The 12718-nt window shown below is 42.0% G+C and overlaps 3 protein-coding genes across 3 annotated transcripts; 1 reads left to right on the plus strand and 2 right to left on the minus strand.

Moving 5' to 3' along the window:
• Positions 1 to 1763: 1763 nt before the first annotated feature.
• On the minus strand, positions 1764 to 3537 carry LOC6046299 (RCC1 domain-containing protein 1). Its single transcript, XM_001863489.2, has 3 exons — positions 3306 to 3537; positions 2452 to 2950; positions 1764 to 2392 (listed from the first exon to the last, which is right to left on the minus strand). Exons 1-3 carry the CDS (start codon positions 3370 to 3372, stop codon positions 1918 to 1920), a joined length of 1041 nt encoding a protein of 346 aa, XP_001863524.2. The 5' UTR covers positions 3373 to 3537; the 3' UTR covers positions 1764 to 1917.
• On the plus strand, positions 3519 to 5451 carry LOC6046298 (ADP-ribosylation factor-like protein 3). Its single transcript, XM_001863488.2, has 5 exons — positions 3519 to 3634; positions 4479 to 4607; positions 4677 to 4808; positions 4866 to 5102; positions 5176 to 5451. The coding sequence occupies exons 1-5, from the start codon at positions 3632 to 3634 to the stop codon at positions 5212 to 5214; spliced, it is 540 nt and encodes a 179-aa protein (XP_001863523.1). The 5' UTR covers positions 3519 to 3631; the 3' UTR covers positions 5215 to 5451.
• A 485-nt stretch (positions 5452 to 5936) lies between these two features.
• LOC6046297 lies at positions 5937 to 11920 on the minus strand. Its single transcript, XM_038248153.1, is given in 4 exon segments — positions 5937 to 6305; positions 6367 to 6521; positions 6524 to 6648; positions 10659 to 11920. Coding segments are annotated over 4 exon segments (1557 nt in total). The 5' UTR covers positions 11612 to 11920; the 3' UTR covers positions 5937 to 5981.
• Between the last annotated feature and the right edge of the window lie 798 nt (positions 11921 to 12718).

Raw genomic sequence — 12718 nt, forward strand, 5'->3', positions numbered from 1 at the left:
TAGGTTGTTCTCAACGCGGGATGGGTTTAAGGGGTCTAAGCTGTTTTCTATGTCAACTCATTTCAAATCACTTGTAACATAATTGGTTTTAGATGAACCTTAACCTTAGATGAACCTTAGCTGCTAACAACAAACCATACTGCTTCAGGATGCTAAGAACTATTAACCTATATAACATTTTTCCCGATAAGAAATATGCATGCTATTTTTACGACATCATAATTATACTATTACAGGTACTATTTTTTTAAGTTAAAAATCATAACATTTAATTGATCCAGCAACCCAGTGAGAAAAATCGAGCCAACTTGGCTGGGAGTTGGGTCGATTCGGCTTGACGGAAACGAACAATTCCGACGTTCTGCCCATCGATGCCGGTAACACCAATTTGGGCGCACCTCGTCGGTGTCTGCGAACCCCGCGAAGGACTTCTTTTGTGGTCGGTGCGCGTTGCATTTGTATTTGGGGTTTTTGCGTGTCTGCGCCAGTATTTTAAAACGTTCCTTAACCGCAGAAAGCGTCTTCCATCGAAGGAGAACCCTTTTCGTACCCCTGGCTGAAGAAGTGTATTGTGCATCAGACGGTTCAATGTCGATCTTTTTGCAGTTATTGTGGTTGTGTGTGCGGACTTGCATTACACACAGTGCCCGATGATTTACGGCTGTCGCTTTTTTTTTTTGGAGGAACGCGCGCGTACGTATTGAATAATGGCACCGGCCAGAAGAGTACAACAGCGAATTTGCAGTTTTTTCGGCGGCGGCGGCGGCCAGCCAGCCAAACTGCTATTTAGGAAATTGGGTCAGGGATTTTCGGATGATGCAGTTGCCGTTTTTTTCACTTATATTTCGGGGGGAGGACGAAAAACGATGAACTGCACCGACTTGGCTTTAATACGAACCATCTTGAGTACGCGCGCGAAATGGAATTACAACAAGAGGGACTTTGAAGGACATCAGGCAGACAGACAGACGCGGAGAAAAGGGCAAAGGACACGGCAGTTGTGTTACATCATAGTCGATCTTTGGAATACGTAGGATTACATTGTCGTTACAAAAGCAATTGTGAACTAATAATTATTTTCGAAAAATATGTTATTAATGTGCAGCAGTACATAAAATAATAAATTTACATAACCAACGGAAGCTATATTATAAACTTAGAAGAAAACAATTCATTACTTCAAAAGAAATACATTAAAACAGTATGCCTTTATGACATAACCACCAAATTCATGTCGAAACATGTTAAAATTATATCAATGAAAACAACAACCTTACTCTTACTATATGATCTAATGTTCTGCCCATTTTTTGAAAAATAGCTTTTATCTATTGTTTGCAAAATTTAGATTTTTGCTCCAAGAGGCTGAAACACGAATTTTCAATGACATAGTGTTTTGGCTCCATCCACAAATGACGTAGCATTTTAAAGAGGGATGGTGTCTGAGGGTCGGTGACGATTTATTTATAAAAATGATTAAGCAATAATTTCAAAATTTGGGCAGCGTTGCTTGTTAGTACCAATCAAATTTTGAGTCATTTTGAGTCAGACATCTGTTATTAATGAATAGCTTTTTCTAATATATTTTTTTTATTTTCATCTAGATAAAGACCAGTTCTGGAGTTTTTTTTTTGAAAAGGTCCAATAAACCAAATTTTCAGTTTTTGCTTTTTGGGTGTTTTTAAAACCGCCTTGAGTCAGGGGTATTAAAAAACACCCAAAAAGCAAAAATTGAAAATTTGGTTTATTGGTCCTTTTCAAAAAAAACTCCAGAGTTATTCAAAATTCATTCTTATTTTTACATTCTACGAACCATACAATTGCATTTGGCAACCCTGTCAGCAACCATTTCAACCAGCGACATCTGTTAGCAAGTAGCACAAACTGAGCGTGCCTTAGCCCAACGATGTGGCTGACTTACGTTTTAGCCAGGAAAAATAATGAATTTGGACCACATTTCAAATCAGCCGTTCCTCTCGACTGTGCCGGAAGTGAAAACTTTTTGAACCGTTCGATTTTATGATCTCTATCCACTTTTAAGTAATTCATTTTCTCCTCCAAATCATTCCCCGCGAAATATACCCTACCCTTCGAGCAAACCCCCACCGTATGTCCGCTTCCGCAGTAGACTTTTTCCAGCGAAACCTCCTCTCCGTCGTCTCCTTCAATATCCGCCAGCTGTGGCACCGATTGCACCGAACCTTTCCCCGCCGGCAATCCCAACTGGCCCCGGCTGTTCCAACCCCAGCAGTACGCATCGCCAAACGCGGAAACAGCCACCGAATGCCATCCACCGGCGGCGATATCCACGATTTTGACCCCGGCCAAAGCATCCACCAGTTGGGGCTGCTCCTGGTGCGGAACAATCTCACCGTTGCCCAGTTGACCGCGTCTAAAAAAATATTCAAATTAGATAGTTTAAGATAATATTTAGTTCATATTTGTACTCACAATCCGCCACCAAAACTGTACACGTCACCGTTAGACGTTAGCAGAAGGCAGTGTTCTAGTCCGACAGCAGTCTTCGAAATCCGGACGTGCCGTGGGAACGTTATCGTCCGGTTGGGAATATTGAACAACGATTTGGCGCTGGTAACCGCCAGCGACACCTGATCGCCACAAGCGATCATTGTGATTGTTTCCGGTTCATTGTTCGAACCATCCAACGGCCGTTCAACGTTCAGAAAGTCCAGCTTGCTCAGCCGATTTTCGTGGAAGTCGTACCGGAAGAGGTCACCATTTTCTAGCAGAACCAGACAGTGCCAATTGCTGGCCGAAATGGACACTACTTTGTGGGCCAACGTCTGTTGGTTGTTGGCCTCCGTTACGGCGGAATACGAAAACAGTTGACTTCCGTTGGCCAACAGAGCATGTGTGGAGGTGATTTCCAAAAGACATTCTTCTTGAGGGGATGCATTTGTGATTTTAAAGTACTCGTTCAAATCAATTTCTGTAAAGGATTGATTTTTTATCAACATGCGATTTTGTACGTTTAAATAATTAAGATACTAAATTTATTTTAACCATTTTTTTAAACCATCATTAGGGGTGACATTGGGCCAGGGGGAAGGGGGTGAAATTGTGTCATACAAATTTCAGCATTCAGCCTAACGAATTAGGTTTTACGCCGTGACGCCATTTGACAGGTCGTGTGCAATGTTTACATAGTCAAGTCCATGCAAACAGCTGTGCAGTGAGTGCACCCTTTTCTAACCTTCAAATCGAGTCGGCGTAGTACTGAATTCGCTCGGTATCAAAATCACATAAATAAAAATAATAATAATAAACATTGTTAGCTAACATACCTTTCCATGTTCCACATTGATCCAAGCTAAACGGATTGAATCCTGCTATCCACACTTTGGGTAACATTTCCACTAAATTTTGCTGTTCCAAACAGTCAGTCTTTGCTGTAGGTCGACTTTCCGTGGGGCACGTTCACGAGTTATCAAAGCGCGCGCTCTCACGCACACACTGACAACCGTACCTTCGCTGGTGTTGGTGAGTTCAAAACATTTGAACGATCTGTGTGTGCATTGACTGTGTTTTGTTTTTGTCCGGTATTCTCGCTGTTTTTCTGTAGAAATCTTCACCAAAATAGAATAAAAACGGCAATAAATCAACAAATAACATGGTAGGATTGCTAGCTTAATGAAATCTACTACCTTTCCGGTTTCGGTGGAGCACAAATTGAAATTTTTCACGAGTTTAATCACGACGAAAAGTGGCAATTTGTTTGGAACCGGTATCCGAGGCAACCACGCACGAACACTTGAGTCAAGAAACACCCACCCGTCACTGTTGGCATTTGAATGCTGTGGGTTGAATTGAATGCTCAGTGGGTTGAAACGGAAACACGTGCTCCGACGGGCGAGCACATGGTATCGTGGAAAAATTTAAATTTTGAAATTCGGTTACATGAGGTTATTTTTTTTGTTTTTATTATACGGCTGCTATTATTGTAAGGTTGAACTTTTTGTTTAGATTGATGTATGGATCGAGAAAGACTTGGTAGTTTTGCATGACCAGATATGAACAATAAACGACTTAAATCAGGTGGGATTTGATCTCGAACCATTGAATCATTACACGGGATGACCATAGTGTTTTTGACTGTTCCAAAGTAATAAATAGCTCAAATAAAAGTGAGCAAGCAACTCTTTATTGTTGATACATCTGAAAATGTTGATTTTATAGCGGAAAATTGGAAAAGTGATGAGAATTGGTCGAACAGCTTAGAGTGATAAAAATGGGTATATTTCCCCTACTAGAACCGTCTGGGAGTCCAGAACAGTAATCTACCCGTCGGAAGCAAAACAATACTCTACGCGTCGGCAGCGATGGTGTAGCATCCGGAACATCGTCCCTCTAATACAGTCAAGATTTACACTTGCAAGATATAAAAATCCAACTATAGTTCAGAACATCTTGTAGACTTTGTAAAAACTCTTTTCTTTATTCCCCACTTCCTGTCTTAGGGTCTTCTGTCGCTGCTGCGGAAGCTTCGCTCCACGCCGGAAAAAGAGCTGCGCATCTTGCTGCTCGGTCTGGACAACGCCGGCAAGACCACACTGCTCAAGCAGCTAGCTTCCGAGGAGGTCACACAGGTGATGGTGAGCTCGGCTGATGGGTTTGGACACTTTTGACGGAATCTGCTGTTTTTTTCTTTTCTTCAGGTCACCCCAACAGCGGGCTTCAACATCAAATCCGTAGTCTCCGATGGGTTCAAGCTGAACGTGTGGGACATAGGCGGCCAGAGCAAAATTCGGCCGTACTGGAAAAACTACTTTGAGAATACGGACGTGCTGGTAAGATATGCGTTAGTTGCACACTGAATAAGTTTTAATTTGATTTTCGCTTGCTAGATCTACGTCATTGATTCCAGTGACCGGAAGCGGTTGGAGGAAACGGGCGACGAACTCGCCGAACTGTTGCTGGACGACAAGTTGAAGCAGGTTCCGCTGCTGGTGTTTGCCAATAAGCAGGACATTGCAGGCGCTCTGAAGGCGTCAGAGATCGCGGAATGTTTGAAGCTGGTCAAGCTGAAAGATCGCACCTGGCAGATTCAGGCCTGCTCGGCGCTCGAGGGAACGGGTGTAAAGGTAAGTGGTTGCTTTTTTAATAATTCCTAAATGAACCCCTTTAATCAATTCCTTGGAATGCTGCCCCTAACAGGAAGGAATGGACTGGGTTTGTAAGAGCATTAAGAAATAGGACTGCTAATCTGCTATACTCATTAGGCTAAGTTTCCTTGTCTGTAACTCTCTTGCTCTGTCTGTATGTTTGTAGTGTTTTAGATGTTCAAGCTTCTGTTCTGGCAAAATCATAAAAAAAACGAAATTCAAACCTCCGAACGAATTTGTCCCGCAACCAGTTGCCTTACCAAAGTGTTTGCCGATAAAGTGCAATAAAAGTAAAGTATTTTAACCCATGAGTGTAAAAGAAGAGACAGCCTTTTGGATTTTCAATTTATTCATTTTTATTTTTCAAATTTTTGGTCGCGATCCCCGTCGATCACCGATCCGAACGCTTCCCTTTCGCTGCCTGAGAAATTTACATTCAATTCAACAAACAAAAAATGTGCTCACTATCGATACGATACCTCACACTTGAAGAGTGCGTTTGCTTCTTTTTTAAATTTCGATTCGCGCAACTGTGCGCGAACAACCCAACTACCGTTACAGCCTAGCAAACTCGATTTTGTTCGCGCAATCCAACTGTCTTATTAAACTTTTAGTTTTTCTCTATTGTGTACCCTTCGCCCGCCAACTGATCGAATGTAAATTTCAAATGCCGGCTTGTAAATTTCCTTTCGATAGCGTCCAAATTACCGCGATGATCGACGCCCCTAGGATCGCCCGATTTTCTTCCTGTTTCTGTTCAACAATCACATTTTTTTGTAGGTTTTTCTTTCAATTTTGAGTGTTTTCTTTTTCTTTTTTGAACAACGTGAGTTTTTTCCCTCCGGAACCGATCGTCAGTTAAAGTTCATTGTGCGGGTATTCCGTGGTCACCTTGCTTTCGTTTTCGTGGAATTCGGCACAGTCGACCGGATGTTTGGACTGGCAGTTGTGCGGATCGTTGATGATGGCGAACAGCGTCCAGAAGGGGGTCTGCGTCTCCTGGCTGATGAACCAGGACGCGGCCATGCTGCCGAACCGGGTTACGCCCTGTTTGAAGCCACCCAGCCCCAGCCGCTCGTTCGGATCGTGCGAGTTGATCTCGCACAGAATGTACTTATCACAGTGGGGCGTCTGGATTGCTTGCCGGTATGCGCGGTGAACTTTCAGCACCGGTTCAATCACCTGAAATTTGAAAATGCATTAAAATCCAGAAACAGAACGAACGAAGATAATTGCCACTCACCTCCAGATTGAGCGTATCGGTAAGCTTGTCGGTGAGTTCGGTTGCGTTGTACTTTTGCAGGAACTGCTTCGCCTTGCCCAGCTTGAGCAGATCTTTGACGTAGTTTACGGCCGGCTTCACGTACGTCACCGAGACGATCTTGACCTGCAGGTACTTTTGGCGGTGTGATCGATCAGGTTGGAGATGGTTTCGCTCGGTCGGTTGATGTCCAGCAGGGCCTGCTTGGGGTAGCCACGCGACTGCAGGAATCCGTTGGCCATCATCTGGCCGGTGGCGACGTACCTTTTTGAAAGAGAAGACATTTTTGAGCATTTTTTTTTAATTTTCTTTATTTGTTAACGTCAATATCACGCATACGAGCATACCATAAGGTTTTGCTAGTTGCTAGGAGTAAAGTAGACGGTTCTTATAATTTCAGCCCAATTTTGGGAAAACCAAGTGTCCTCAACGCGCCCCAGTTTATCGGATAAGAAAATGAAAGTAAAAGCAAAAGGGTTCAATCGGTCTGGCGCCAAGGAAAAGGGAATGGAGAGAATAGCTGCTAATGGACGGGGTTGCGTCCACAATTAGGTTGACTCTAGCAGAATTAGTACTACCCACGACCCTCTAACTGCCTGACCTTGACTGGGCATCTTGGTTCTCCAATTTTATGCGCCAACAGTTGAAAATAAAATCCCCACCCTGTCCAAGCAACTCAGAAGTTATTCAGTCTCACTAGCGTGTGCCCAACAATATGAGCGTCTTGAAAATTTAGTCGTTTATGGACACCTCCTGACTAATTTTAGAACAAATTTCTAAGGATGAGGATTCGAACCGGCGACCTCTGGATTGTGAGTTCAGTGCACGATCCGATTGATTCAATTCTTACTAAAAGATTCAAAAAAGATTTTTTTTTATCACTGATCAAAGCGATAAAATTAGTAACATTAACCCTCTACAACCCAACCCCGCCTTTAGACGGGCTTCGATTTGAAAAAAATCGCAAATAAAATTCATTTTCAACCAATTTTTGATCTTTAAAAATCCTTAGAAAGAAGAACTCTTGATATTTTAGAAAATTTATGGGTTGGAAGTTTGACTTGTTTTATGTGACTTTGTCAGTGTTTTAAAAAATGCCACTGTGTTTTTTACTCACATTTCCTATATTTTAAGTAAAAAGAAGCATGCAGGAATTTTTGTAGTGTCCCAGACTATGCCTCTACGCATTTTTTTACAATTTAAATGATAATGCTGCCATTTTATAGCAGAAAATGTGGAAAACAAGTAAAAATTGAAAAAGTGGCTGTAAAAACATGAAAAAATTAAATAGGCTAAATGTAATGATAGGAGGTGGTAGAATAGGCCAAATACTACCAAAAACAAACATAAACTAAACAAGATAAATGTAAATTATAATACTAAAAATGAAACAAGAAAAACAAATGATTCTGCGTAGGAAAATACTTGGTGGGACAATTATGCGTAGAAGTGCAACGATGGGACAAACAGACTTGGTGTTATTTTTAATGAGTTTCCGAACAAACTACCAGATTTTATGTGTTTTTCTTAAAGTACACGTCAAACTAAACTTAAAAATGTCATAAAGTCAAAATCGTCAAAAAATGACATGGGACAATTATGCGTAGAACGGCAGAATAGAGGGTTAAAATGTTACCAAAGGTTAAAAAATGCATTAATTTGCTGAAAAGGGAAAAACACAGTAATAATTTGTTTAAAAATTTGAATCCTACGCCAGAATTTAATCATTTTAGTTCCATTTGTCCAATTTCACCACCGTAAATATTGTTTGATTATGATAATTCACTAAATAGGGACGTGGCGTTACATTGTGCTGCCATCTGGTTTTTTGAAGTGCAAGAGTGGAAAAGTGCTGAGTCATCGTCTAAAAATAGACGGCGTCCTATCTCGCCCAGCAAAATGAAGTTGATAAAGTAGTCGGTTTCGATGGAGAAAAAGTGGCAAACGTGGTCTAAAAATAGCGACGCCATCCCCTATGTTGTTAACCCTCTACTGCTCAATTTTTTTTCGGAAATATTTATTTTTCCCGTGTTCAGGAGGTCATTTTGAGCAACTTTTGTTCTACGAAAAACTTTACTTCTCTTGTTTTATTTTTTTCTTGTTTTATTTTTAGTATTTTAATTTGCATTTATCTTGTTTAGTTTATGTTTGTCTTTGGTAGTATTTGGCCTATTCTACAACCTAATATAATTACATTTTGCCTACCTAATTTTTTAACGTTTTTACAGTCACTTTTTCAATTTTTTGCATGTTTTTCACATTTTTTGCTATAGAATGGCACCATCATCATTTAAATTGCAAAAAATGCGTAGAGGCATAGTCTGGGACACTACAAAAATTACTGCATTCTTCTTTTTATTGAAAATATAGGAAATGTTAGAAAAAAAGACAGCCAAAGTTGACCCCTAAAAAAAAACATTGGCAAAGTCACATAAAACAAGTTAAACTTCCAACCCTGAAAATTTCTAAAATTTGAAGAGTTCTTCTATCCAATGCTTTCTAAAGATCAAAAATCGGTTGGAAAATTGATTTTTGGCGATTTTTTAGATCGAAGCCCGTCTAAAGGCGGGGTTAGGTTGTAGAGGGTTAATTGATTCGAATCAATTTTTGATTTTTTAAGGGTTTTTCGGTACATTCAAGAGGGGTCACGATTTGTATTGAATTATGTCTTTTATTATCGTTATGTTAAGATTTTGGCTTTGATATCTTCCTTTATATTATAATCTATTATTTAAGAATTGAACACATTTGTTTACTCGATATGACTCGGCAAGGGAAATCCGTGTGAACATTCTAAAGAACAGAGCGAATTAGTACGTTCACGAAAAGTTTTAAAATTGAATTTAAAATTAATTTTGAACATTTTGATTTGCGGCATTTCCTGACAGAATGTATTTTATTTGACAGTTCTTTCCAAGGGGTCTTTAGTTGATCAATAGAGCTTTATGACGTTTGGCGCACGCACACTAGCGCACCATTTGATTTTGCTGGACGGCCAAAATTTACACCTCACTTTTTTGTGAGGTCGTACACGCAGTACAAAATGTTGACCCATCCATCGAACGAACTTCGGGACACATGGGGCGAATTGGGACAGCAGTTTAAGCATTGTTTCAACCTAATATTTTGCTTTTTTGAAGTGGTTTCGGTTAGACCCACCGATGGCATAATCATCATCAAAAGAAAATCTCTAGACGTTCATCAAAAGATAAAATCCGTAGGGAGCTTGGCTCTCCTCTCTCGCGCACGAAAGATCGGCAAAAAGAATCGAAAAAAATCATCGTCTTGATTATTCGCCGGAACATCTTTTTCACTACTACACATGCAAGTGTAACGTCACACGTCGAAATATTACCTGTCACATTTTGTAGATGGGCAATGTGTGTAAACAAAGTGAAATAAATATTATAAAGTGGTGCTGACAAGGAAATTCACAAAAAATCATCAGCAGATTGATTTTCTTGGAGAATTTCGGGAGCGATTTTCTTTTACGTGATTTGCCTCCTCTCTCTTTCGCGGGTGAATAAAGTTCACAAGCGAAATTGATTTTTTTGCGATTATTCCATCCCTGTAGACCAGATTCAGAGCAACAAAATATGTTCATTTATTCCCAAATTTGAAGCTTGTGCTCTAAAACTTGTTGTCCCTATTCGAACTGTAGTCCCGATTCGCCCCAGTTGACGGTAAACAGAAATGGATCTCTGGAATGCCTTTTATTGTAGTATGTTAAAATTAACACATTAACACTGAATTATTTTCAATCAGAATGTTTTTTTTTTAATATGCCATAACTATTGCGATTATTCCTCGCGTAACTCGATTTAATCATTGTCACAAACGGTTATTTGCTCCGCTAGAGCGTTTCACGGAAACAAACGGAACACATCTGTGGCAGTTAAGCATTCGTCATTTGTTTGACTTTGCTTAGATGGCTTTTTTCGGTAACGTATAGGCTGCTGAGCCTTGAGAAGCTATTTAAATTTGAAATATTATGATGTCAGAAAACCTCTGAATTTGATCAGGTGGCGTTGCATTCGAAATGTGGAATTGTCAAATTTTCTTTTCAATTGTTGGTCAAAAGCTTTTTGAAATGTTATTTTCAGTTAAATAAACAAATCATCTGGAATCTAAAATATATATATCAACTTGACATTTCGGTCAAGTAGGTTTTCATACTGATGGGCTACACATTTCTGGGTGCAATATTACATACACATTTATAAAATAATACAAAATTTATTTTACACGCAGCTAGATTACTACATTAAGCTCACCTCTGGTACACCTCCGGATTGGCGATGTAGTGGGCCCAATCGGCCAGATAGATGGTCGCGGCCTTGATCCAGCGGCGTCGGAACGATTGGTTCTGCAGTGTGTCGAACAGCTTGTCGTAGTCCAGCTTGCCATCGCGATTCACGAACCCGCGGAACACGGTATCGAGGCCGACCTTGGTCCAGATCGCTTGGAACAGCTCAGACTGGGTGAACTGGTCCCACATGACGTGAATGTGCTCCAGGAAGGGTGGCAGAACCCACGAGTGGTCCTTGTGCTTCTCTTGAGTCTTTTCCATTTCGGGCCCAGAGAAGGATTGGAAGGCTTGGACGGCCAAGGGGAGCAGATTGACAAGGGTTTCTCCGTTGAATCCCGGATGCTGGGGCTCCCGATCGGAACCGTCGTCATCGCGATCAATGCTATTCTGGTTGGCAAGCCAAGTTTGAGCCACGTTCAAGACCGTATCGAGGATCGGGTTGCCCTCGTCGGCTTTTGCTCTCTTTTGGCGTTTATTGCTTCCAGCACTTCGACGTTGAGGTTCTTCGTTCGCTCCGGCGAACATCTGGATCACGTTGCCAATGAGAGCGGGATCGAAACCACCGCCGCCACCACCTCCACCACCCTGGCTATTGGCCAACATGCTACCGATGCCGGACAGGATCGCACCGATTCCGTCATTTCCGGACTTGCTCGAACCACTTCCGCCGCCACCTGCAGCGTTGGCCATCAACGGCAGCAACATCGAAGCGATTCCGGACAGTCCTGCTGCCGCACCACCTCCTCCGCCGCCACCGCCCTGGTTCTGGTTCAACGACTGCAGGAACTCGGACGCCATGTCCAGAAACGGGCTACCCTCATCATCCTGAACGTTCGACCTCTGCGTCGTGTAGGCACTTCCACTGATCGAGAAGATCACCAGCGTTATCACACACAGATATTTACCGTTCACATTCATATTTCTTTCGCCTATTAGTAGGTCACTCTGTAGAAACTTTTAGTCCGCGTCCACGCGGAACTCCACACTTAACAATCGTGCTAGTCCTATTGTGTGTCTTCTTCACGGTTTCCTATTCAAATCGCGCTTCCCCATTAACACTTTTGGGCTGACCCAATTCAGATGTTCAGTTTCTTCAATTTCACCACCACCAAATGAGTTCTTCAAAGTTCCCACCCGAACCCGTCGAGATCCAGCACAGCACTGAGCCCACCGGGACACGTCAGACGTACAAGAAGTCTCGTCTTCTTTGAAGACTTGGCCACGGAGCAAGAGAGAAACCCAGCGCCGTAGAAGAAATCCCGGACGGCAAACGAAACGCCCCGAGAGACAGAGAGAGCGAGAAGAAGTAAAGCATTTTATAACAGTAATTCTTTCGCTCTTCCCGTCTACCTCCCGCGTCCCGCCGGAGACCTGCCAGAGTGGCGGCTGCTACCTGGCCGTGGCCGTGCCGGTTTTGGCTGCGTGCCCGGAATCAAAGTCAAGTGGAACACACCAAGCTACACAAATCTGCAAGCTCGTCGCGTGTGGTTCTAAGCTATGCGGTCTGTTGGCTGTTTTCCTGCCAGGCCCTTGCGCTCCAATAAGCGCCCAAAGATGCGTGGCCATGCAGAGACTTCAACGCGAGGTGCAGCGCTATACCAGACGGTAGCGGTAGGACACGAACCTCAGCCGAATCCACTAAAATAATGATTTAAAATTACTCCTGAAACTTTCATGAAGATATTACATGATTAAACTGAGTTAGAGACGATTTTCAGCTCAACATTTTGCCGTGCGCAAAGCGGACTGTCAAACTTTCTGAGCGTTTTTCTCGAAACACCGAGTTGATTTACGGGTGCCACGATATCTCGAGATGGGATGGACCAAATTGGCTGAAAATCGGGGTGAAGACTCTCAAGAACTATCCCGTGTGATTGTGGTTTGGTTGAGCGTTTTAGCAGAATGCATTACTGTGAATACAAAGAGACGAGTTGTTCCTTTTAATTCCGCTATATATTTTAATATCTTGACAGATACGTATTTCGTCTACTACTTGCAGACTTCATCAGTGTTCTGTTCTCGACT

Source organism: Culex quinquefasciatus, chromosome 1 (genome assembly GCF_015732765.1).
Source record: "Culex quinquefasciatus strain JHB chromosome 1, VPISU_Cqui_1.0_pri_paternal, whole genome shotgun sequence".
Lineage (NCBI taxonomy): Eukaryota > Metazoa > Arthropoda > Insecta > Diptera > Culicidae > Culex > Culex quinquefasciatus.

Bases quoted from the DNA above. Each gene is read 5' to 3' on its own strand.
- LOC6046299 (XM_001863489.2), bottom strand. From the start codon at position 3,372: ATGTTACCCAAAGTGTGGATAGCAGGATTCAATCCGTTTAGCTTGGAT. The intron at 2,951-3,305 runs GTATGTTAGCTA...AATCCTTTACAG, and splicing joins TCAATGTGGAACATGGAAAG to AAATTGATTTGAACGAGTAC. The intron at 2,393-2,451 runs GTGAGTACAAAT...ATATTTTTTTAG, and splicing joins TACAGTTTTGGTGGCGGATT to ACGCGGTCAACTGGGCAACG.
- LOC6046298 (XM_001863488.2), top strand. The intron at 4,608-4,676 runs GTGATGGTGAGC...TCTTTTCTTCAG, and splicing joins CTTCCGAGGAGGTCACACAG to GTCACCCCAACAGCGGGCTT. The intron at 5,103-5,175 runs GTAAGTGGTTGC...TGCCCCTAACAG, and splicing joins TCGAGGGAACGGGTGTAAAG to GAAGGAATGGACTGGGTTTG.